The following is a 22739-nucleotide window of genomic DNA, read 5'->3' on the forward strand; positions in this document are numbered from 1 at the left end:
GCTCTGACACTGCATACATGGAGGGAGAAAGTATTTATGATACTTTCTCGATGAAAATTTGCCTGATACATATATACCAAAGTATTATTACTATTAATATTATTGGATATTTTATAAAGTCTACATAATCTCGCAGTAGTGCGTGCTCAAGGTGCTGGTATTTGTTGATCAATCACTGGATGTCAGTCTCAATGTCACATCTAATTATCAATCTCAACAACCTGCAAGGTACCAAGTTATTGGGGCTTTCCAATCCTTACCCATTCACAGCTGGGTGGACACAGTCGTAGTATGTTGATAGTAAGCATATTTTGTTACTCTTTCCCCAAAACGACGCAAAATTTCTTATCAAATTGTCTCCTATGAAAAAAAAACATGACTAAAGGCAGTTTACTCTACCCAGCTCAGACAGATTTGAGAACAGGGCTGAAGAGAATGTGCAATCTGACATACATACCTTTTAACATACATTCATTGAACTTGAACAGGTATTTGATCCTTTTAATGAAATATAATTAGACAATTCCTGAGAACAAGGTAAACTTGTTGCATGACATGGCCCATGTTCTGAAAGTCTTGTCCTTTAAGCTTGCAAGAGTTGTTTCCCTTTCAAAGGTTCTGTATTTCAGTATTTTATCCGTAACCCCTCTTCCGCACTCAAGTCATCATACATATGAGGGGCCATATGAGCAAATTTCTTGGACTCATAATCTAACCTTACTTGCTGTATGTTCAGTTCTATCTTCCCAGATTTCCAACATACTTTCGTTGTTCAAATCAGACTGTCATTACATCTACAGACTTCTAAAACGAACTACGACATGCAGAGAATATAATGGTATACTAGAGAACCGTTTTAAATAAATAAATACGCCAAATGTCAAAGCAAAGTATCCTGTACATTTAGTAAGATTAAAATGTGGTTGATTTATTGATAAATAAACGCGTTTCCATCATACAGTTTATATTTTACATTTACCTGTCACGTGATGTGCCAGGAGTCAAAATGGCGGCGCCCATGGTCGTCATGTTTTCAAAACAATAACAATCCTTGATTCTGTGTCTCTTCTGACAACACTGACACAAGAACTATGTATGCAAATGTACCTGCCCCTAGTGATCTTTACGGCGAATCTGTATCAAATAGGTTAGACGAAGATACAGCGTTTGCTGAAACGAACTGTGAAAAGAATGACAACTGTCTGAAGAGTGAACAAGCCGATACCCAAGCAGAATCTTGTTTGAGGATAGAAGATCGCCAAGGCAAACCAAAGAATGTTTCTCAGCGCTTGTGGGGGGTGAATATTTTATTCATTCGTCACTGCGGTCAGAGTTCGACCCGTAAACCCCGTCGGAAATGTCAAAATGTTCTTAGTGTTGTATGAAGGGCTAGGGTTAGAGTTGCTTTCAGTTTCAAAAACGAGTCTGTTCTTTGGCATAGAATCATAAAATGTCGGGGATCTGTCTAAATAATGTCTTTCTGTTTCAACAGAAGTTTAAAGTTTTGCAGAAAAGAACTGACGAAGCCACTAAACGATCAACAGAGAGGAGGATCAAACATCTTCAGAGAGAAACACTTGCTAAAGGTACTGAAGAGTTTGGACTTTGTGTGTACAACTTTAAGAACAGAATTCGACATTAGTACAATGTTTATTGTTGCTATGCTATTAAAAGTGATGTCATCAGCTCATGCACCAGATGTTTGTAAATATGGTAAAGGTTTTAGTTTTATTTCCCAGTTCAGGAGGAAATAACCAACCCGGATGATCTCGATATTTTGCGAGAACATGATGTACGTCTTGGGCCACCAGTTATGAGAAATCCTGAGAGAACGCAGTCAAACAGAAAGAGGAAAACTGAAGACAAGCCAAGGTACTGATAGTCCTAGAAATGTGCTTTTGGAGTTTGTGGATTCACAACTAGAGTGGTGGGTTGAACTGTTGGCAAAACACTTGATGGAGGGTGGAGGTGTGACAGGACTGAAATCAGTATGGTGTTACATGAATATCTACACAGAATTCATTTCAGACAGATTTCACATCAAGTCACTAACAACAATTAACTATTTTAACAAATATTGATACAGTAAATGTTTTCCCAGCTGCTAACCACTTTCACTTAACTTACAAAAGTTACCTGCTTGATTCAATCAGCAGTACAATCAACTATACAACAGTGAGTGAGTTCAGTGAGTTCGCTGTGAGCTGGTTGTGAGCTGTGTCTGTTGGCATGGTTGAGGGGACTAAGGATTCCTACGTCCTTATCACTTTTCATTTTACTCATTTTTAGCAAGAAGTACAGAAAAAAAATGATACTGTTGTCACCTTTAAAAAGTATGTTTGTCCAGCATATGTTTTTTATTTGGCATGATTTGGTTACTCCATGATATTTGTACTTGTTGCATTCATCGTGAATGTAAATTATTTTGTACTATTTAACAAAATCCATGTACTACCTGTATTTGTCAGGGATGGGCATCCAGTGGTTGTAATTCAAAGAGAAGTTAGTTGTGTCTATTGGTGCAGCTATTGATTCTTGACACCAAACCACTTTTGATTTTAGTAACAGGTACAGGGTAAAACATAATACTGCCTTTGTTACTTTTCGGAAGTGTATGACATAAACTACTGGTGTCTTTGTTCCTCAAGTATTTACAGGTTGGTGTCATATATCTGTAACCATGGTAACCTTGCTGTTTTAGTGATGCTCCTTCCGAATCAACCAGCAACACAGAGTGGCAGGAGCTGCGACAGTTTCTGACTGTCAATGACCATCTGAAAGGCGTGGACCGTGGGAAACACGCACCCAAGACTCAGCTGGAGAAGAATGTCGATGCAGCCATCGCTGATGGAGACTTTGAGGAAGCAGAACAGCTCAGTGATCGTCTTTCCACGCGTGAGGTTTGTTGCTCGGATGTGCATGTTCAGAGAAACCTTGTTATCCCACTGTTGTCCAGAATGTGTCGAGTTTTCCAAGTAGGCAAACAAAGGGATGAAATAAGACCCAAATGCATCACACATGTGGATCTATTTACCCTGGGTTCAATACCATAAACATAATGACTAATATCATTAAATTGGTAATATAAACAAACGCAGGACAAAGGTATGATTTAAAGGGGCACTGATGTGGAGCAATTTCCGTGGACTCGTTTCTTTTGTTATTGTTTTTCTCCCATGAGTACCCGGATGATATCCCTGACTTCGTGACTGGTTCGTGACCCCTGCTGTGCAGCCAGTATGTGCATTTGAGAGTTTAATTATAGACAGATCAACTAAGATGAAGTCATTTTTACTTCATGACAGATGTATTATCATGATTATGAAAACAAATGAAACACTTTGAAGGTGAATCATCTGCCAGTGGTAGAAATGGTTAAAAACTACTAGGACAGAAAAATACCGAAGCCTGTGTACGTCTTTATATTTTGTCTCATAACCCTAATTAGTTTATTGTCATATTTGTATGGTTTTGAAAATTAATAAAAAAACACACGGTCAGCTTATACTTATACTATACAGTAAAATACTTTTATAACGAACTACAGGGGACCACTGAAATTAGTTTGTTATATCCGTAGTTCGCTATTCACGAAAAATCCATTGAAAGAACAGTAAACACACCATACAGTACAACACATTCCTACTCAGTTTATTCGTACATTCATTCATATTACATTCTTTTCACTGCAAAGTCAATAATCTTACACAGGTCACTCGTCACTACGCACTTGTCATTGAATATATCGTATTTTAAAAGTCTCACGAGTATCAAAAGCTTCTGTCCACAATTCTGATGTGTGTGGGAGGCATATACACAGGCCTTTTGAGGGGATGCACTTGTCGTTTTCTATTAAATCACCAAAGACCGAGTTGCTGTGCCGGATGTATACAAAACTAGGTCGTCAGCTACGGGCTTTACGGCCTCCGACAATCTGATTGGTTAATAATGCAAACTACAACTTCACATGGGTGTAAAAACTGGAGTGTGTTTTGTACACAAAAGTGTTAGCCATTGATGTCTAACTTATTGGTCAGATTTCAAAGTGAACGCCGCTAATTGACACTGATTGAATTTGCTCAATTGACTATTCACACCATTAAGAAGTGTTAACTGGAACTGTCGAGGATTTCAAAGTGAGCATCGCTAACTGGCAATGACACTGATTGAGTTCCTTATTCACACCGTTAATTAGTGTTACCTGGGACACGCGGGGATTGCAAATCAGTTTGCTATAGCCGGTAAGTTCGTTATAGAGAATTCGTTATTCACAACTTTTTTATATGATAACATATAGTGGTTTATTCGGGACTTTTAAAACAGTTCGCTATAGCCATCAGTTTGTTATATCCATGTTCATTATAAAAGTATTCTACAGTATTTCTAACATGACTGTAACATTTAAAGGAACACTAAATTCAATTTTTTGGTACTCTTTTTATCACTGCATATGAAAGACTTCTGGTTTGTCATAAATGAAACACCATTTTTTTAAAAAAAAACCCTTGTGGTTAATTAATACCAAGCGCTTAAAAGTTGCTAAAAAGCTGTCTGCTTCTCTCTCGCCCGCAAACGAAACAACAGACACGGTTATGTAACACTGTCGCCAGAGAACCGGACGTGACGTAACAGAAGGAACGATTTCCAATTAATTGTATAGAAAATGTGTAGCAAGCTCTTCATTTTGCTGATTTCTCGAAGTCACCAAAGACATGCCAAATTGTTGTGTTGCCGTCAATTGCTCCTTGGGGTCGGTTGATGGTGTCACTATGCACAGTAGTTTGTGCTTAAATTGGTTGTTTGTGTGTGCGAAGCGAGCGTGTGGAAGCATGTGGTATATACTAAATCGGATGGTTCGCCCCTACCACGCTTCCTGGATAGAAAATAGGAGTTCAAGTTTCATCGAGTTTATAAAATAAAGACTGCTTACTACACATTGCTGATCAAAAGGATTTTGCATGAATATAACGCTTTCTTCCTTGGACGCAAGGTTGTTGTCAAAGTGCCAATATTATCGTAAATAATATTATATCTGCCCCCACCTCGATTTACTCGAAGAGTGAAATTGTTATTTTATAATCAATGTCATGTAAAATCCTAATGTCCATCAATAAAATACATATTTTACTACCAGTGAAAAATAATTTTGATTTTATAAGTCGGTGAAAAGAAACTTAAATAGCATTTATCTTCAGACAGGGCGCTGCCATTTTTGAAAGTGGCACTGTCTAAAAGTCGGTTAGAATTATTGAGATTATGGTTTGTTTTCATTAAGTTAGAAAATCCAAACTACTTTCTACTAGTAGTTAAATGTGTATTTGAATCATGGCCAAAAGGATTTTGCATGTCACAACTTGTAACATAACGATTTCTACCATGGAAGCAAGGTGGGGGTCGAAGTGACATTAATATTGCTAATTATCTTGCCCTCCATCTCGCTTCCAAGAATGAAATTGTTATGTTATAAGCAATGTCATGCAAAATCCTATTGTCCATCAATAAAATACATATTTTACTACCAGTAGAAAGTAATTTTGATTTTGTAAGTCTGTGAAAACAAACTTAAATAGCATTCATTCTCAGACAAGGCGCCGCCATTTTTGAAAATCGTGAAGTCACAAACTAAAGTCCATTTGAATTATTGCAATTATGATTTGTTTTCATCAAGTTAGAAAATCCAAACTACTTTCTGCTAGTAGTTGAATATGTATTTGAATCATGGCCGAAAGGAGTTTGCATGACATAACTTGTAACGTAACACAAGTGAGGTTGGGGTCGAAGTGAAAATACTTAGGAGAAACATTGGCCAATTTCTGGGTGTTATTGAATATTTGAAGCACGGGAATGCATTTGGAACAGACGGCGTCAACTTAATAAAAACAAAATGCAAATATTAAAATTAAAACAAATTAAAGTTATTGGAGGAATGTCAGGCTCTTTCCTTGCTCAAGGAATGTATCCACAAAAATGAGTGATATATAAATCATCGGCAGAGTGATGTGTCTTTCAACAATCGAAAATAGGAAATGTATCGTTTCAGGTTTTTCACATTGCTGTATAGTCTCATTGGTCACCCAAGATAGCACACCTGGCAACTAATTGGATAATGTGCGTCATTCTTTTAAAAAGTGATTAGTTACCCAATAGTCAATCAATGTATTGGCAGTTAATCCTTTGAAAGACAGGTGTTGTTTTTACATAGACACAGAAATGACAGAGTGTATTCAGTATAGATTAGTAAATGTACGTACATAAACACTACTTTTTGACAAATTCCCCATTTAAATCCGCATAAAACTAATTAATCAATCAGTGTGTTATCGGTTAATCCTGTGATTGATCCAGACACAAGAAATGCCAAATGGGGGCCTTTGTCAGGTACTCTAAGTGGCGTTACCACTAATTATACCTGTTATAAATTTATTAACTGAGCATCAAGTGAATGATGACAAATAACGTGTAGGTTTATACCACCTAACACAGATTACAACCTAGCGACACCAAGTAATTTTGACAGAATCGTCTATGAAAACAATTGTTGTAACTCAAAAACTAGGCAAAGCAGGAGACAAAACTAAGTCATAGTAGATTGTGAGAACATATAGCTTTCATTTTTCACAACAGCTTTCATGATCTCAGGTTTGTACAAACCTGTAAACAAAATAATTTACCCCGTGAAATGTAGATGAATTCTGTACAGACCCTCATTTCTTTACCTACTGTTACGTCATGGAGACGTGCCGCTCTGATTGGTTGAAATTTCGTTTGCGGTTGAGAATTGTGCACTGTTGACAAAAAGGTCGATTTAAGGTAATTAAAGATTGAAATAAGCAGTTTTAATGATGGGGTTTTCGTTTATAACGATGTCAGCAAGTGATTTTGCATTTGTACCCTATTAGAGTATATGTGACCTCTAAACATTGTATAGACTGCCAATGTGGATCCTAATTCACACACGCCCTATGCGCGATCTAGTGTGTGTTGTCTGTCATGTAGATTCTGCTGAATGCTACAATAAATAAATTAATGCAAATAATGCAAATAATGAATGTAAAACAGACTAATTTTATAGCAACAATGTCAGGCTACTACCTTGTTCAGGAATGTGTCCATCAATATCCACATAAAAGAACGATATTCCATTCATCTGCAGCTGGCAAATAAGCCTGCTTTGTGTCATGTGTCTTACAACAGTCTAATTTGCGAAAAGTGACACGTTGTTTCAGGTCTTTCACAATTTTGGAAACCTGATAAACCTCTTATTGGTCACCCAAGATAGCACACCTGGCAACTGACTGTATGATGTCCGCCATTCTAAGTAATTTAGTTAACCAATAACGAACAATCAGTCAACGCAATGGTGGTTAATTCTTTGAAGGAGTGATGTTGTTTTTACACTCGCACTTTCCGACAGGGTGTAGTCAGGATAGATTAGTATATCTACACACACTGTGTTTTGACAAATCTGCTGTAGAGTATAGAAGTATTTAATCAATCAGTGTGTTATCGGTTAATCCTTAGATCGATGTTTGGTTTTCTAACTCAGCTGAGAAACCCTTACATGCACATATTACATAACATGTAGTACTTTTGCCACATCAGACCTTAATTAATAATGTTGAGTATTTACTCCATACAGGAGAAATGCCAAATGGGAACACCTTTATCGAGTAATCTGAGTGGTGTCACTACTAATTAAACCTGTTATAAATTCATTAACTGATCATCAAGTGAATGATGACAAATAACATGTGTAGGTTTATACCATTAAACGCGAGTTACAGCAAGGAAGATGTAATCTCTGTGTCACATGCAGCCTGAAAACACTTATGGGCCGAAACTGTTTTGAGGATACCAACGGAACTTCTTTGTTACATAAGAAATACATACAGGCATTTGCTGTGTACTTGGGTAAATAGGGGTAATCATTTTTTTTTTCACAAGAAAATTTTCAGATTTCTCTACCAATGGCAAAGTCGTTGTTTTTAGATTACGAATTCAAATAAATCAACTGTGTGCTTTTATTAGCATAGATAATAAGCCAGGGTAGCTACCATAGCTACCAAAATTTAGGTATGATTTTTGACAGCTGGGCCAACTCTCAAAACTGTCTAAATATAAAGCTTTGCAATCTTTCAGACTTATATGAAACAAATGGCTTCCTATGTGCTTGTAGACATGATATTTTCACATGACATAATTAAATATCGAGGTAAAAAGCACAGAAATAGGATCAGATTGGATCAGTCACTATACCATCCAAGCATCAGAAAAAACTACACTGCTGGGACATTTTGTTACAATCAGACAAGGAATACCATGGATATTTTTAAATAATGGCATATGAATGGCATCCGGCCTCCTGACTGTTTAGGGTGAAGAAATTCTGCTAATGTGGACAGAAGCCCAGTCCCTTTGTCCATCATGGTCAAGGGAGTGGATTCTGACCAATTTCCAGCTTGGTTTCGTAATTAGACCATTGGCGAGAAACATTATTCACTCAGCATCAGTGCCCCATTAAGATGGAGGAATCTGCTATTTTGTCTTGACAAAGTTGAGTGATGTATACAATGGAAGTATTGCATAAGGAGGATTAACTGCACTGTTTGCCTGCCAGGATTGCTTGCTGGAATCAGTGGGTGGTGATAATGGATGAGAAGTTTGTCTTTGACCACATGGATCTGATGTTTAGTTGTTGACAATTGCCAGGATTAAACACTGTAGTGTAATCTGGTTTGTCTAACTATGACTACGTGCCCTCATGACCAGCAGTGCCCCCCACTCAGGTAGTCACTTGTACATGTAATGGGAGACTGTCTCCTGTACAGGCTATGTCCACTACTGATGACCATCACCTACATTCATAGCACATAAAGTTCTTAAGATGGAGGGGTAGAAATAGCTTCAGGAACTCCCCACTTAGCTGTGATAGTTGTCTTCACCTGCATTATTCATGTGAAATCTCTTCTCAGAGGCTTTGTCATGTCTGTTTCATTCTTAGCAGAGGAAGATCGATGCTGATGGTGTTGATCACTGGATTGTTGGGTCCAGGCTCAATTATAACTGGAATAATGCTGAGCATGGTGTAAAACTGAAATCACTCATGCACTCACTTAGCAGATTTGACTTAAGAAAGTATACCATCACTCACTCACTCACTCAGTGGACTTTCCGACCAATGTAGGCCTGCATCACCTCCCTCCCTCCCTCCCTCACTCAGAAATACTAACTGTTACAGAAACCATGTGTCTTTGTGAAACCCAAATTAATTCTTGTCATCCTGTAGGTAGCTCAGTCAGATTTGCTTGTCACCCTGTGGTTAAGCTCGGTCCACAGCATTCAATGACTTGTTACTTTATGGGCACCAGGCTTACAGTAGGTTGCCTCTTCAATTTGCTGAATTCAGTGGTCAGTCTGCTGTGACAAACAACCTTCCCTCTCTCTTCACCTAAACACATTCACGTCCTCAATGACAGAAACAGCAACACTTCTGTGTATTTAAAGGTTTTAATGACAAATGGCATGACATTCATTTGCAACATGATCAATCTCCAAACATGGTACATCTTCTCTTGATACTCACAGACACGCTTTATCCTGAGAACACAATCAAAAAACGAGTTTATCACATCCATATACCCTGCAGCTACAAATCACCATATTTGGAAAGTATTTGAAGAAATACTAGGGGCATTAACACCAGCATTGACATGAAGCAGCATGAAGATGCTTTACAGAACATTGTGACATCGGCTTCTGTGACATTGGCTTCTGTGACATCACAATCAAATGGCATCATTACGTTTGATAGTTGTACCTATGGCTATGAAGACTTTGTTTTAACTGTTTATCATGTGTCACATCATGTTAAACATAATTTATGAAATCTTGTGTTGACCCTTACCTGGGGATAGTAGTAAAATTGCTGATGCAGCATTTAGAAATGTTCACTCACTTGTGTTGACTCAGGTTGATATATCTGACATCAAAAGCCTTCCCAAACTTCATTTAACTTTTTTATATACTACCCATCAAGAGTTTAGACTCACTTAAAGATCACATATACTGTTGGGGGCTACAATTACATAAATTATTTATTGACATCGTTATAAATGAAACCGTGTCATTAAAACTACTCATTTCGACATTTAATTACGTTAAATCAACCTTTTTTGACAACAGTGCATATTTCTCACACACAAACGAAATTTCAACCAATAAAAGGTGCGCCTCTGTGATGTAGTATGAGGGTTGGTGTAGTATTCATGTACATTCCGGGGGTAGATTTATCTTGTTTATAGGTTAATCCAAACCTGTAATCATGACGGTTGTTTTGAAAAATGAAAGCTCTATGTTTTCACAATCTACTGCCATTTAGTTTTGTCACCTGCTTTGCTTATTTTCCTAGATACAACTTGATTTAATAGACGATTCTGTCAATATATTTACATATTCAACTATGAGTAGGAGGTAGTTTTGATCTTTTAACAAAACAAACCATAATCTAATTGATTCTCAAACTGACTTTGGACCGTGACGCCACGATTTGAAGAAGTCACGAACATCCACAGTCTGAAAACTAATGCTGTTTAGGATTGTTTTCACTTAGTTACAAAATCTAAACTACTTTCTTCTGGTACTAAAATATGCATTTGATTGATAGACAATAAGATTTTGCATGACATTGCTTATAATATAAAAGTTTCACCCTTGGAAGTGAAGTGGGTGTCAATATAATACTACATACAATATTATAGTCACTTCGACCAAAACCTCGATCGCTTCAGAGGAAGAAATCCTTATGCTACAAGTTGCGTTATGCAAAATCCTTTTGGTTATCACTCGTTTATTAGTAAGTAGTTTGATTTTTTATGTTGAATTTAACTCAGTGAAAACAAATCTTGATAGCATCATCAATTTGAAAGTAGGTATCCAACAACCCAATTTGATACATACAGGCTTCCACAACGCTCGCTGCACATTAAAAAACAACATATTTAGCACGAACAAATGGGTCTGTGGAAATCTGTGCATGGTGACACCATCACCCAAAACCTGAGAACATTTGACAGCAACCTAACGATTTGGCATGTCTTTGTTGATGTCGAGAAATCAACAAGTCGACGAATGTATTACACATTTAATATACATGTACAACTAACTGAAAATCCTTCCTCATATGACGTCACTGCAGGGCTCTGGTGACAAAGTTATATAACCTGTCTGTGGTTTCATTGGCAGGCGAGAGTGAAGGAGGTGACTTTCTGGCAACTTTTAATCACTCTGTATTAATTAACCAAGCACTTTGTAAGAAACAAATTGGTGTTTCACTTAAAACTAACCACTAGTCTTCCATATGTAATGGTTAAAAGAGTACAAGCAATATGAGTTTATTTGTTATTAAAATTCTCACTTATTGTTCTGATGTACATATGGTTACAACAAAGATGAATTTCTCCACTAACTTGGGGAAACAACTGCAAACCCTATGCAGATTAATTGCACAAGGATCATGCATCTAATTGCTGAAAAGCTTGTGCAAATTTCATGCATGTGAACAGCTGTGTTTTTGTAGGGTTTTGATAAGAATTCGCCATTTTTCACCGATTTTCATAAATATATTGAACGTATGACAATAATATTTTCAATGTTACAAATTGGTTTTACAATGCATCTGTTTACGTATAAACAGTACCTTTATACAGCATGAATTATTTTGCAAAATCTAGGTTAGTACAGTGAACTGAAGTAAGTGGCTACATTTGCACTAGTTAGTCTAAACTTTTGATGGGTAGTATATATTTAGGGACAAGTTAAAGTAAAATTTGCTTAACACATTAGAAACACCTACTGCTCTAGATGTATTTTGAAATTTCAGTGGATTGTTATTTTTTTCTTTATTAATATTGTCAGGTATTTTAACTAGGGTAATTCCAATAGGTATCAACATCTACAATAAAACTGGTAAAATACATGGCATATTGTTCAGGTAGACACGCAAAATGCAGCTACCTAGGTTGTTCAGTATTATTTACAGGTACACTGTAATATCCAAAAGAGGTCAGTGATTCAATCACTGATTATCTATTATGGGACTGTACATAGTTTATGGCCAAATCCTAGTCTTCTTTATGAGTCTCCTGTGCAAGACTATTTCTCTGGATAAACAGTTATTGCTAAACTAGCTACCTGGCATGTATTGAAGGATGAGGTAAGTGCTGTTTCAGTAAATGATCTTCTATGACACCACATCACTGGTAAATATCATTCATCTCTTACTAAAACTCTTCCTGCTTCCTGACTATATGCTAAACCCTGCAAGCCCATAATAACAGACAGGTCAAAGGGAGATAACAACGATCTCACAACAGCCTTCAAAAAGTTCCATTTTCATTGTCTTTCTACTTCAGTGCTCAACCATTGTCACATTTAATGAAACACTGACAACAAACAATTGCTGAACTAGACAACAGACAATGGTGGAACTCAGGAATAACAATATTCAGTAGCAAATTCATAACACTTGTAACAACAATACAATATTCAAACAAGTATTGAACCAAAAATACATATATCACACATATACACCATATATCATCAACAACTAATAGGTTCATGTGTATAAATGCACACCACAAGGTGTTGTATATGAGATATGATTCAAAACAGTGATTCACTCACTTCCTTTCTTTACAACCACAATTGCATATTTGGTATTACTCAACAGAAAGAGACAGAATGTATTTCTACAATTACAAACAGAATGTATTTCTACAATTATAGGCAACAGTCAATCGAGGCATCCCCTGTGTGTGAGTAGGGTGTTTTAGTGTCTTTACCATGTTTAGTAATACATGTATGCCAGAAAAAGTTTACAAATCCAGAATCAAACCTGGTACATTGGCATGACAACAGATGTTCTGACCACTACAGGATGTTTGGTGAGTATGATGTCATTTCACCAATTTCCTGGGATGTATGCCAGTTATATCCAGGGTTCACCTCAGGGTTAGGGTTCGGGTTGTATGCAAGTTGTAACCAGGGTTCACTTCAGGGTTAGGGTTAGGGATGTATGCCAGTTATATCCAAGGTTTACCACAGGGTTAGGGATGTATGCCAGTTATATCCAAGGTTTACCTCAGGGTTAGGGTTCAGGTTGTATGCAAGTTGTAACCAGGGTTCACTTCAGGGTTAAGGTTAGGGATGTATGCCAGTTATATCCAGGGTTTACCTCAGGGTTAGGGATGTATGCCAGTTATATCCAGGGTTTACCTCAGGGTTAGGGATGTATGCCAGTTATATCCAGGGTTTACCTCAGGGTTAGGGATGTATGCCAGTTATATCCAGGGTTTACCTCAAGGTTTATAGGGATGTATGCCAGTTATATCCAGGGTTTACCTCAGGGTTAGGGATGTATGCCAGTTATATCCAGGGTTTACCTCAGGGTTAGGGTTCAGGTTGTATGCAAGTTGTAACCAGGGTTCACTTCAGGGTTAGGGTTAGGGATAGGGATGTATGCCATACCTACCACATACAACAGTAAGTAAAAATAAGAATATTGCATACATTTCTTACATCATAATGCCATGCAGATTTCATTGTACATTGTCCATTTTACGTCAATACATCACAAGTCAGTGTGGTCGCTATAGAGTACATAGCCAGCATACAGGAGAGTCCACCTTGTCCAGCAAGGATTGCAACCACTTGTCAGTGTTCACAGCTAATTATTAGTGATTCAACAATATATCATCAAAAAGTTGAAGACTACAAATACTTGTCAAGCCAAGTTGTATGTTTGCTGTAGCTAGATGAAATACAATACACTAATGGCATAGCCTTGGAAATAAACATATTTTACAGAAAATACTGTCAATAAATAAAAATCACAAACTGTAAAGAAAAGGAGTCCAGAGACTTTGCAGATCTAGACTTGCCACATATTCTAAACTTGCATGGGCTGTCTTGGAAATAGTTGTTTCAGGGTCTGTATGGAAGACAACTATATTCAGGATATTGATATGACAACTAAATTCATGAAATTGCTATGACAATGATATTCAGGATATTGATATGACAACTACCAACAGTGTTTCTAGTAAAGAAGCCTCTACACACTCAGAAGAATTGATATGGTGGAACATACACTACACCACAGGTCACAGGGATAAGCTTTTCATACTGTTAAATTTCAAGACTTATTGACTATCTACTTCCATCTGTATAGTCGAATCTTTGAATTTAATACTGAATGAGGGAAGCAAAAATATTTATTTTGATATTCAAGTCATATCAGCGTTTTCAATTTGTAACTTTGTAATACAAATCTCTTAATTAAATCATAACACAGGTTAATCAGCCTGAGCTACACTAATGAGTTACCTCCCCTGTGCCTGCACACATTTGGCCTCAAGAACCAGAACAGTGGAATCCTTTCCAAAATGGAAATAGGCTTCATGTTTATGCACTGGTGTAAAGATAACAAATGTGATATCACTGACACACAGTGTAACAAACTGCAACATACTTTAAAGTCAACTGCAAAGAAATATATAACAAAATAAACAATCACTTTTCAATCTCATTACTGACATGACATGCACTGCTCCAGTTTAGACTGGGATCATCCTGTCTAATGTGAAGTATCTGCCGAGACTTGTGTGATATTGTACCCAACAGACCATCCACAGCGGAAGCCAATATGCGGCCATGCCCAATATTTAGCTGCTTTGTATCACAGTTTCTTCTATTTTTGATTGTCCTCCTTCAGGCCCACCCTAGGCAATGTCTGGTTTTCCTGTTGAACTAGTGAGTAAATACAGCTTACAATGAAATAAATATCAGAAATTTGTGGACTTATGGTTGGGTGATCACAGTGTTGCCTCTCATTCTGACTCACCTGCTTTTAAGTAATTTTTCTAATGTTTGTTATCAGACTTCACAGACATTCAGACAGAGAAGCATTCCTTTGGGTCAGTGGAAAAAAAAATATTACATTTAATTTTGATGAAAGAGGCAAAGATTTCAACCAATCTGTTTTGGCCCATTACACCACTTTACTGAAAGACGTTGAGTTGATTGAGATGTGTCTACAAAGCACTGGCACTAGCGCTCTCCTCCTCCTTCTCCATGGAATGGAGTTCACTGTCCAGACAAACAAAGTCCCGCAGTGATGCTGGCAGGGGTAGAAACCTTGACCCATAGAACACGTTGAATCGAGACTCAAAAGCTCTTCGAATTGCAATGCGACAGTAATGCTGTAATGACTGAGGCTTGAATAGATATGACTTCAGCCATTCAAGAAATTGCTTTTCATCCGATGACTCAAGTTTCAATTTCTGTTCATTTGTTAGTTTGTACCCTGTCATCACTAGGAGTTTCAAACTGTGTAACATTTTTGTATCTACCAGTCGGAAAAATAAATTGTTCTGTGTATTACTCCGAGTGGATCCAAAATTGGGTGTGGCACACAACAGGGTTCCCATGACAACATCCGTGGCTTCTTTCCAGAGTATCATGGACCCGCCCGACTGCAACCACATGACACTGATTGCTGGGAAGTTTGTCGCATAGCGTAATAAAAGTATGAGACAGTCCTGATGACTCTTCCTTGCAGCAGTGTCAATAGGCGTCAAATTAAAGTCGTTTTTCAACATGGGATCGGCTCCTGCTTCAAGGAGCTTCTTTACAATTTCCTTGTGTCCGAGTCTAGAGGCAAGGTGGAGAGCAGTGTTACCCCCTTGTTGCTGAACCTTGTTGTTGATCTTGTAGTTTTTAATGAGTTCGCAGACACGGTCCATGTCATTGTTGTTGACAGCATCCTCCATCTGTTTCTCCTGACTCAAGGTCGACTGGAGGAAACTGAAGAAGTCAGCCATCTTGGTTGTGCAGATCTGTTTCTGAAGAAGAAATAACGACAGAACTGAAGGCAGAACTTTTAAGAAGGCTTTGGACAGCATTTACTTCCAACAAATCTTTGAAATCATGGATAATCACAAATTTTACAGAACACAAAACTGACTCGTGTGAGAGGGAATGTTATGAGTATCTGCCATGAGTATCATTCAGTTATGAAATAGGAAATGATTGAGGTCATCATATCAAACCACTAAACTGATGTGAATTAACATTAGGTCAGCCACACCCAGCCTCACATTTTCTTCCTGTCCCCAAAGACCTTCATACAACCTATCTGTAGCATAACCAAACACTCGTACCTGAACCTATGTTACACAGATGCCTTCAACAGTGAGTTTATCATTTGTCCCATGAATTTCAGGCATAAATACTGCACACATTCTTTCCCTGGTTTGCATTTCTGCATGAATGAGATGGACAGTTTGAACATGACAGATTGCTCAAAATAAAGGAATCAAATACATCAGTTGTCTTTTTAAAGATGCTGTAATGAGCTTTCTCATCCCAGTGATTAAAATGTCAAGACATGCACTGATGATGTGTAAGGAAATATGATTGCTTATTCTCACCAAAACAAACATTTAGTCTCTGGTTATGTAATGTATATATTTTTGATAGAAACAAACAATTCCTTTTAAAGGAAAGAAGACACCCCTGAGAATGGAATTCAGAACCTGGGGAATTTCTATCCCTGCTACATTCAGTGATTTAACGTTGCAGAAAGGTCAAACCAGAGGGGAAAATAATGTTGTTTTGGGACTGTGAGACAGTCTAGTTCTCACCCCTTGTACCACACAAGCATGACCCTTCACCTCTCTTAGTTATCTCTGTGTCCACTCCTTCACCCCAGTCATAGTATTGACTTCAAGTAAAAATACCTTCTCTCTCCCTGCCTCTTCCTCATTTCCTATCTTCTCCCCCCTTCTCCATTCACACACTCACTCCCCTAAAAAAAACTACACACACTTGCCAGATAAATGTCCTGCTGACTCACCCACCAGCCCCCTTCATCACTCTGTGCTCACCTCATGTGTCCTGTGTGTTTGACTCCTCCTTAGCCACAGGGTGGGGGATATTGATGGGTGAGGGCACCACCCTGCCAGCCACCTCCACAGTGGTTGAGTCCGGCAGTAGACACCACTGTAATGATTCACTCACACACATGGACTGACTGACACCTGGTGGGGAAGGGAGACAACTCATGGAGGACTTACATGGGGCATGGTTTTCTAGTCCAGCTCTTGTTCTGGTCACTGTTTCTGTTAGAGGTTTTTCTAATTTAAGAAATAATCATAGGTTTTTTAGAATGTTTAAGATTTGGAGTAAAGCTATTTACACTTTCCCAAACAAATTTCAGTGTTAAGCACAAATTTATCTTTGCATTGTTCAGCTTGTTGGATGTATGTTATTATAAATTTTGTCTTAACATGTTTAATATGTGATGAAGTAATGTTAAAGTGATAAATTGAAATATGTTTCCAAGTATCATTATAAAAGGGCAATTACTCTTAATGTTTGTACTTGAACAAGCAAGTGAACAGATGATTTGTTCTTGCTATGAGTGTAAATGTGTTTTGTTTTACTGTACTTACTGTTGTTAAACTTGTGATTTGTAAAACAAATATATAACTTTCATTGTTATTTTTCAGTTTGGAAAAAGAATTGCTGATGCAATTGATGCAAGAAACTATCTACAGGACAAACAGGTGAGTCTGTGATGAGTCCATGAACATCAAGTAGTTTATCCTGTGAAAGTCTGTCAACATTATCATCTATATCACCAGTTGTACCACTCCCACTGGTTGTACCACGCTCACCAGTTGTACCAATCACCCACTGGTTGTACACTGTCACCAGTTGTACCAATCTCCCACTGGTTGTACACTCTCACCAGTTATAGCACTCTCACCATTTGTAGCACTCTCACCTGTTGTACCACTCTCACCAGTTGTACCAGACTCACTAGTTGTACCACCATCACTGGTTGTACCATTCTCACCAATTGTGCCCTTCTTCCAGAATGTACCACTGTCACCAGTTGTGCCACTCTTCTGGAGTGTAGAACTCTCACCACTTGTATCACTCCCACTGGTTGTACCACTCTCACCTGTTGTACCTCACTCACCAGTTGTATCACTCCCACTGGTTGTACACTCTCACCAGTTGTACCATGCTCACTGGTTGTACCACCATCACTGGTTGTACCATTCGCACCAGCTCTGCCACTCTTCCAGAGTGTACCATTGTCACCAATTGTACTGCTCCGACTGGTTGTACCACACTTACTTGTTGTACCACTCTCACCTGCTGCAACGCTCTCATCAGTTATACTGCTCTCACTGGTTGTACCACTCTCACCTGTTGTACCACTCACACTGGTTGTACCTCTCCGACCAGTTGTAGCACTCTCACTGGTTGTAACACTCTCAACATTTGTACCACTATCACTTCTTGTACCGCTCTCACCTGTTGTACCAGTCTCACCAGTTGTACCACTCTCACTGGTTGTACCACTCTCACCTGTTGTACCACTCACTGGTTGTAAGACTCTCAACATTTGTACCACTCTCACTGGCTGTACCACCACCAGTTGTACCACTCTTACTGGTTGTAACCCTCTCAACATTTGTACCACTCTCACCTGTTGTACCACTCTCACTGGTTGTACCATCATCACTGGTGGTACCATTCTCACCAGCTGTGCCGCTTCCAGAGTGTACCACTGTCACCACTTGAAACATTCTCACTGGTTGTACGTACCATGCTCACTGGTTGTATCACTCTCACCGGTTGTGCCTTTGTCACTGGTTGTACCACTCTCACCTGTTGTACCACTCTCACTGGTTGTACAACTCTCACCACTTGTACCTCTCTCACTGGTTGTACCACTCTCACTGGTTGTACCACTCTCACTGGTTGTGCCACTGTCACTGGTTGTACCACTCTCACTGGTTGTACCACTCTCACTGGTTGTACCACTGTCACTGGTTGTACCACTGTCACTGGTTGTACCACACTCACCAGTTGTACCTCTCTCACTGGTTGTACCACTCTCACTGGTTGTACCTCTCTCACTGGTTGTACCACTCTCACTGGTTGTACCACTTCACTGGTTGTACCACTCTCACTGGTTGTACCACTGTACTGTCAGTGGTGTTATCATAGGTCAGGTTAATCATGTCCATCCCACATTGGCTGACTGTTCTTGGCAGTGAGTCATCTCCACACAGCTCGACTGTTTGTTGAGTGAAGTTCTGCAGATCAGGACCTGATCCACTCCTAGCAGCCAAGTGATCTGAATAATTGATCTGATTTCTCCTCACATAGTACATCATAACACATAGGGCCAGTCAGGGCACTGTGCACAGTGATGGGCCAGTTAGCGCAGACAAGACAGTTCTGTTGTGGAGTTATGATTTATTCAAAAATTAATTTAACAAGTGACATATTAAAATTCAGATATAAGGAAAATATAACTACAACATGTTAGTTGATCAGTAATCGCTTAGGGATACACACCATGATAAGATAATAAACGATATGAAAAAGCCCATGTCTCAGGGACATAGATTCAAGAAGGTATATAATATGGGGACTTGCAGATTAAGGCAATATCTTAAACTATGTAGACGTGGCTTTTGTCTGATGTGCCTGAGATTGTGCTTGGCACCTCAGGATAGTATTAACTTAGAAGCATTTCTGAACTGTGTGGATGTAACTTGTACCTTTTTTGAAAAGTGACATTGGTTTTTATACCATTATTTGTGTAAATATATCTGTGTAAATTATCACCTCATGATTGTTCATTGTGAAGAGGTGAATCCCAGTTTGTCCAAATTATATTTCTCGGTTTGTAAGAAAAAGCTGATGTTGAAAGTGATATCCCCCGTTTACAGTCTGGCTGTCAGTACAATATACATGATATGTGTCAGGGAATAGCCTATACCAAACTATATATGCTATTAGTTATTTTTATACTGACTACTGCTGAAGAAAGTTGTTGAAGTTGTGATGTGAACCTTTGGAGGAGAAGGGGTTGGGGGCACACCAGTGGGAGGGACAGGGCAAACACGTACTGCACATGCTGTATGGTATACATAGTTTTTATGACTGGGAACATGTGCCACTCAGCTCATGTTAAACTGTTTATGTTTAAGGTGTATATATTTCTTTAACTGAAGCTGACAAGTTGTGATGTAACTGGAATACTGTTGACAGTAGTGTAAGTGTGATTCTCCATGGGGACAATCAAACCCAAATGCTGTGTGAGGCAAGTGAACACTTTATCCACTGGACTATTCAACTTTACTTGGGTGACCACAGCACAGCTACAAATACAAATTAAACGTACATGTGACACATGCATCAACTGATATATGTTTCAAGTTGACAGAATATTTGTGTACATTTCAGAAAGAGGATGAAACAGCCAAAGCCAAGAAAAAGAAGAAGTTAAACTGGGGGTAGGTGGTCATAGATCTCTTTGTAGATAAACACTCGAATTATTCACAGTCTGACTTCACTGACCAACCAGCAGAAGCCTGAGTTCACTGACAGACCATCAGAAGTATGTCTGATTTCATTGACTGACCAACAGAAACCTGAGTTCACTGAAAGACCATCACAGGTCTGTTTGATTTCACTGACTGACCATCACAGGTCTGTGTGATTTCTTTGACTGACCAGGAGAGGCCTGTGTGATTTCATGAACTGACCAGCAGAGGCCGGTGTGATTTCATGAACTGACCAGCAGAGGCCTGTGTGCTTTCATTGACTGACCAGCAGAGGCCTGTGTGATTTCATGCACTGACCAGCAGAGGCCTGTGTGATTTCATGCACTGACCAGCAGAGGCCTGTGTGATTTCATGCACTGACCAGCAGAGGCCTGTGTGATTTCATGAACTGACCAGCAGAGGCCTGTGTGCTTTCATTGACTGACCAGCAGAGACCAATGTGTTGTCACATGCACTTGCCCCACAAGTATCATCACACTCATGAGCTAACAACATTTAGTGGATGTTTCATAGACAGAAAATACACTTACAGGAAAAAGACTAGACTAAGGCTTAGTTTCTTAATATATATAATTCTGATAGTAACAAACAAACCCATTTTAATTGAAAAGGAGCCCCAGGGAGACCAGGGATCAGATTCCTGAACCTGAGGATATCTAGACTTGCTTCACTTAAGGCTTTAGCACTGCAGAGAAGGCTGACCATAGGCAATATAACATGGTTCAGGGACTGTGAGACAGACTACAAATCCTGCATTTGTGTTTGCAGAATGAAGCTTGTGCTGAAAATAATGAAAACAGAATAGTTTATGTTCATTGCTGGAATGGAAGACACTGATGAAAGCGCTGAGGACAGAGAAGTCCTCAGTTAATGTGTGGAACAAGACTAGTATTTTAGTCATTATTATTCCCTTGATTCTGAACTTGTGAGTAAAAAAAATTAATAAAGGGAAATAACTCTACCAGCCCTGCAGGTTAACTGCAACATGCTGGTGTGGTATGCAGGTTGAAACCATGCATCAGTATATATGCAGATACTTTAAACGCTCTGGGTGTTGGTTTCAGACATTCTAGCTGGCCAAAATGTCTCATGTAAGCGTTATTTTAAAGAAATGTTGATATTGGGTTTTCAACCGATGCATCATAAAATACCAACTATCCTGCCTGATCAGCCTGGGCTGCTGACTATAGCAGAAAGAACTGCTAGTAATGGAAAGCCAAAGACTGATTATAACAATTCAAAGAGTATTTAGGTTGAAACCTAAGGAGAGTTTCACGTTATTAGACACATGCACACGCACACGTATAGACACGTATTCCAAAGTATAGAGCCATGGTTTAATAAATAATGGACACAAAAGAATCAGTTTCTTGTACAATTGTAGGGTAAGATTAGCTTGCATGTCAAAATCAGAACTAAAATTGTATCCACTGATTCAACTGCAAAATATTTTCATAAGAATATTTGACCTGTGAAGGTCTGGGGTAGAATAGGCTTTCAGCGATCCATGCTTGCCACAAGAGATGACTATGCTGTTGTAGGAGACGACTAAACAGGCTGGTAAGATCCGCTGACTTGGTTGACACATTTTATAGGCTGCCAGTTGCACAGGTAAATGCTCATGCTGTTGATCACTGGATTGTCTGGTCCAGACTCGATTATTTACAGACCTAGAATATTGCTGAGTGCTAAACTGACTGGCTGACTGGTTTAATCCCAGTCACTCACTCACCCACCCACCCACCCACCCACTCCATAAGAATATTTCTGTTTTCAGATTTGAACACAAACAGCGTTGGGAGACAAAAGGAAACATGTAGGAAGAAGCAATGCATCCTGGGATTGAGACATCTGTTGCTATTGCAGATTTTCCTGTCTTCATCACCGTGTAAAACCTTCATCTGTGGTTCTTTTTGGACAATTGATTTTCATGAATCCATTTTTTCATATAAATAGAAAATACATTTGACATTTAACATGGTGTTTTCTAGATCTGGATATGTTTATTTCTTTGATGAAATTGTAAATAAAACATATGGAAAAAAACGAACCTGCACAAGAAAAGATATTTTTTATGTGATATTGACAGTATGCCAGGAGTAGATGATGGAAGATGTTTTTCTTACAAACACACAGAACCTCCAAGATTTCACAGCCTTCAGGGAAAAATAAGGTTATGATCACAGTCTTTTGAAAACAGTGCTTGAATACTTAAGTTGTGTAGAAAAACTTGCCTTAAGTCTGCAAAATTTATGTAACAATGCAAAAGCGAATAAGAATAATTACTGCTTTGCAGCTAGCTCCCCG

The 22739-nt window shown here is 38.6% G+C and overlaps 2 protein-coding genes across 2 annotated transcripts; one reads left to right on the forward strand and one right to left on the reverse strand.

The window, feature by feature from the left end:
- Positions 1-981: 981 nt before the first annotated feature.
- On the forward strand, positions 982-22496 carry LOC137266467 (protein FAM204A-like). The gene is made up of 7 exons (XM_067801969.1): positions 982-1298; positions 1493-1586; positions 1740-1872; positions 2702-2900; positions 17568-17624; positions 20332-20381; positions 22210-22496. Exons 1-7 carry the CDS (start codon positions 1092-1094, stop codon positions 22250-22252), a joined length of 783 nt encoding a protein of 260 aa, XP_067658070.1. The 5' UTR covers positions 982-1091; the 3' UTR covers positions 22253-22496.
- LOC137266002 (ankyrin repeat and SOCS box protein 1-like) lies at positions 11889-17087 on the reverse strand. Its single transcript, XM_067801500.1, has 2 exons — positions 16944-17087; positions 11889-15899 (listed from the first exon to the last, which is right to left on the reverse strand). Exon 2 carries the CDS (start codon positions 15876-15878, stop codon positions 15090-15092), a length of 789 nt encoding a protein of 262 aa, XP_067657601.1. The 5' UTR covers positions 15879-15899; positions 16944-17087; the 3' UTR covers positions 11889-15089.
- Positions 22497-22739: the final 243 nt, after the last annotated feature.

This window comes from Haliotis asinina, chromosome 15 (genome assembly GCF_037392515.1).
Source record: "Haliotis asinina isolate JCU_RB_2024 chromosome 15, JCU_Hal_asi_v2, whole genome shotgun sequence".
Taxonomy (NCBI): Eukaryota; Metazoa; Mollusca; class Gastropoda; order Lepetellida; family Haliotidae; genus Haliotis; species Haliotis asinina.

Excerpts from the sequence above, each read along its gene's own strand:
- LOC137266467 (XM_067801969.1), top strand. The coding sequence starts at position 1,092 with ATGTATGCAAATGTACCTGCCCCTAGTGATCTTTACGGCGAATCTGTA. Across the intron at positions 1,587-1,739 it reads GAGAGAAACACTTGCTAAAG|TTCAGGAGGAAATAACCAAC; the intron begins GTACTGAAGAGT and ends TTTATTTCCCAG. Across the intron at positions 2,901-17,567 it reads ATCGTCTTTCCACGCGTGAG|TTTGGAAAAAGAATTGCTGA; the intron begins GTTTGTTGCTCG and ends GTTATTTTTCAG.
- LOC137266002 (XM_067801500.1), bottom strand. The coding sequence starts at position 15,878 with ATGGCTGACTTCTTCAGTTTCCTCCAGTCGACCTTGAGTCAGGAGAAA.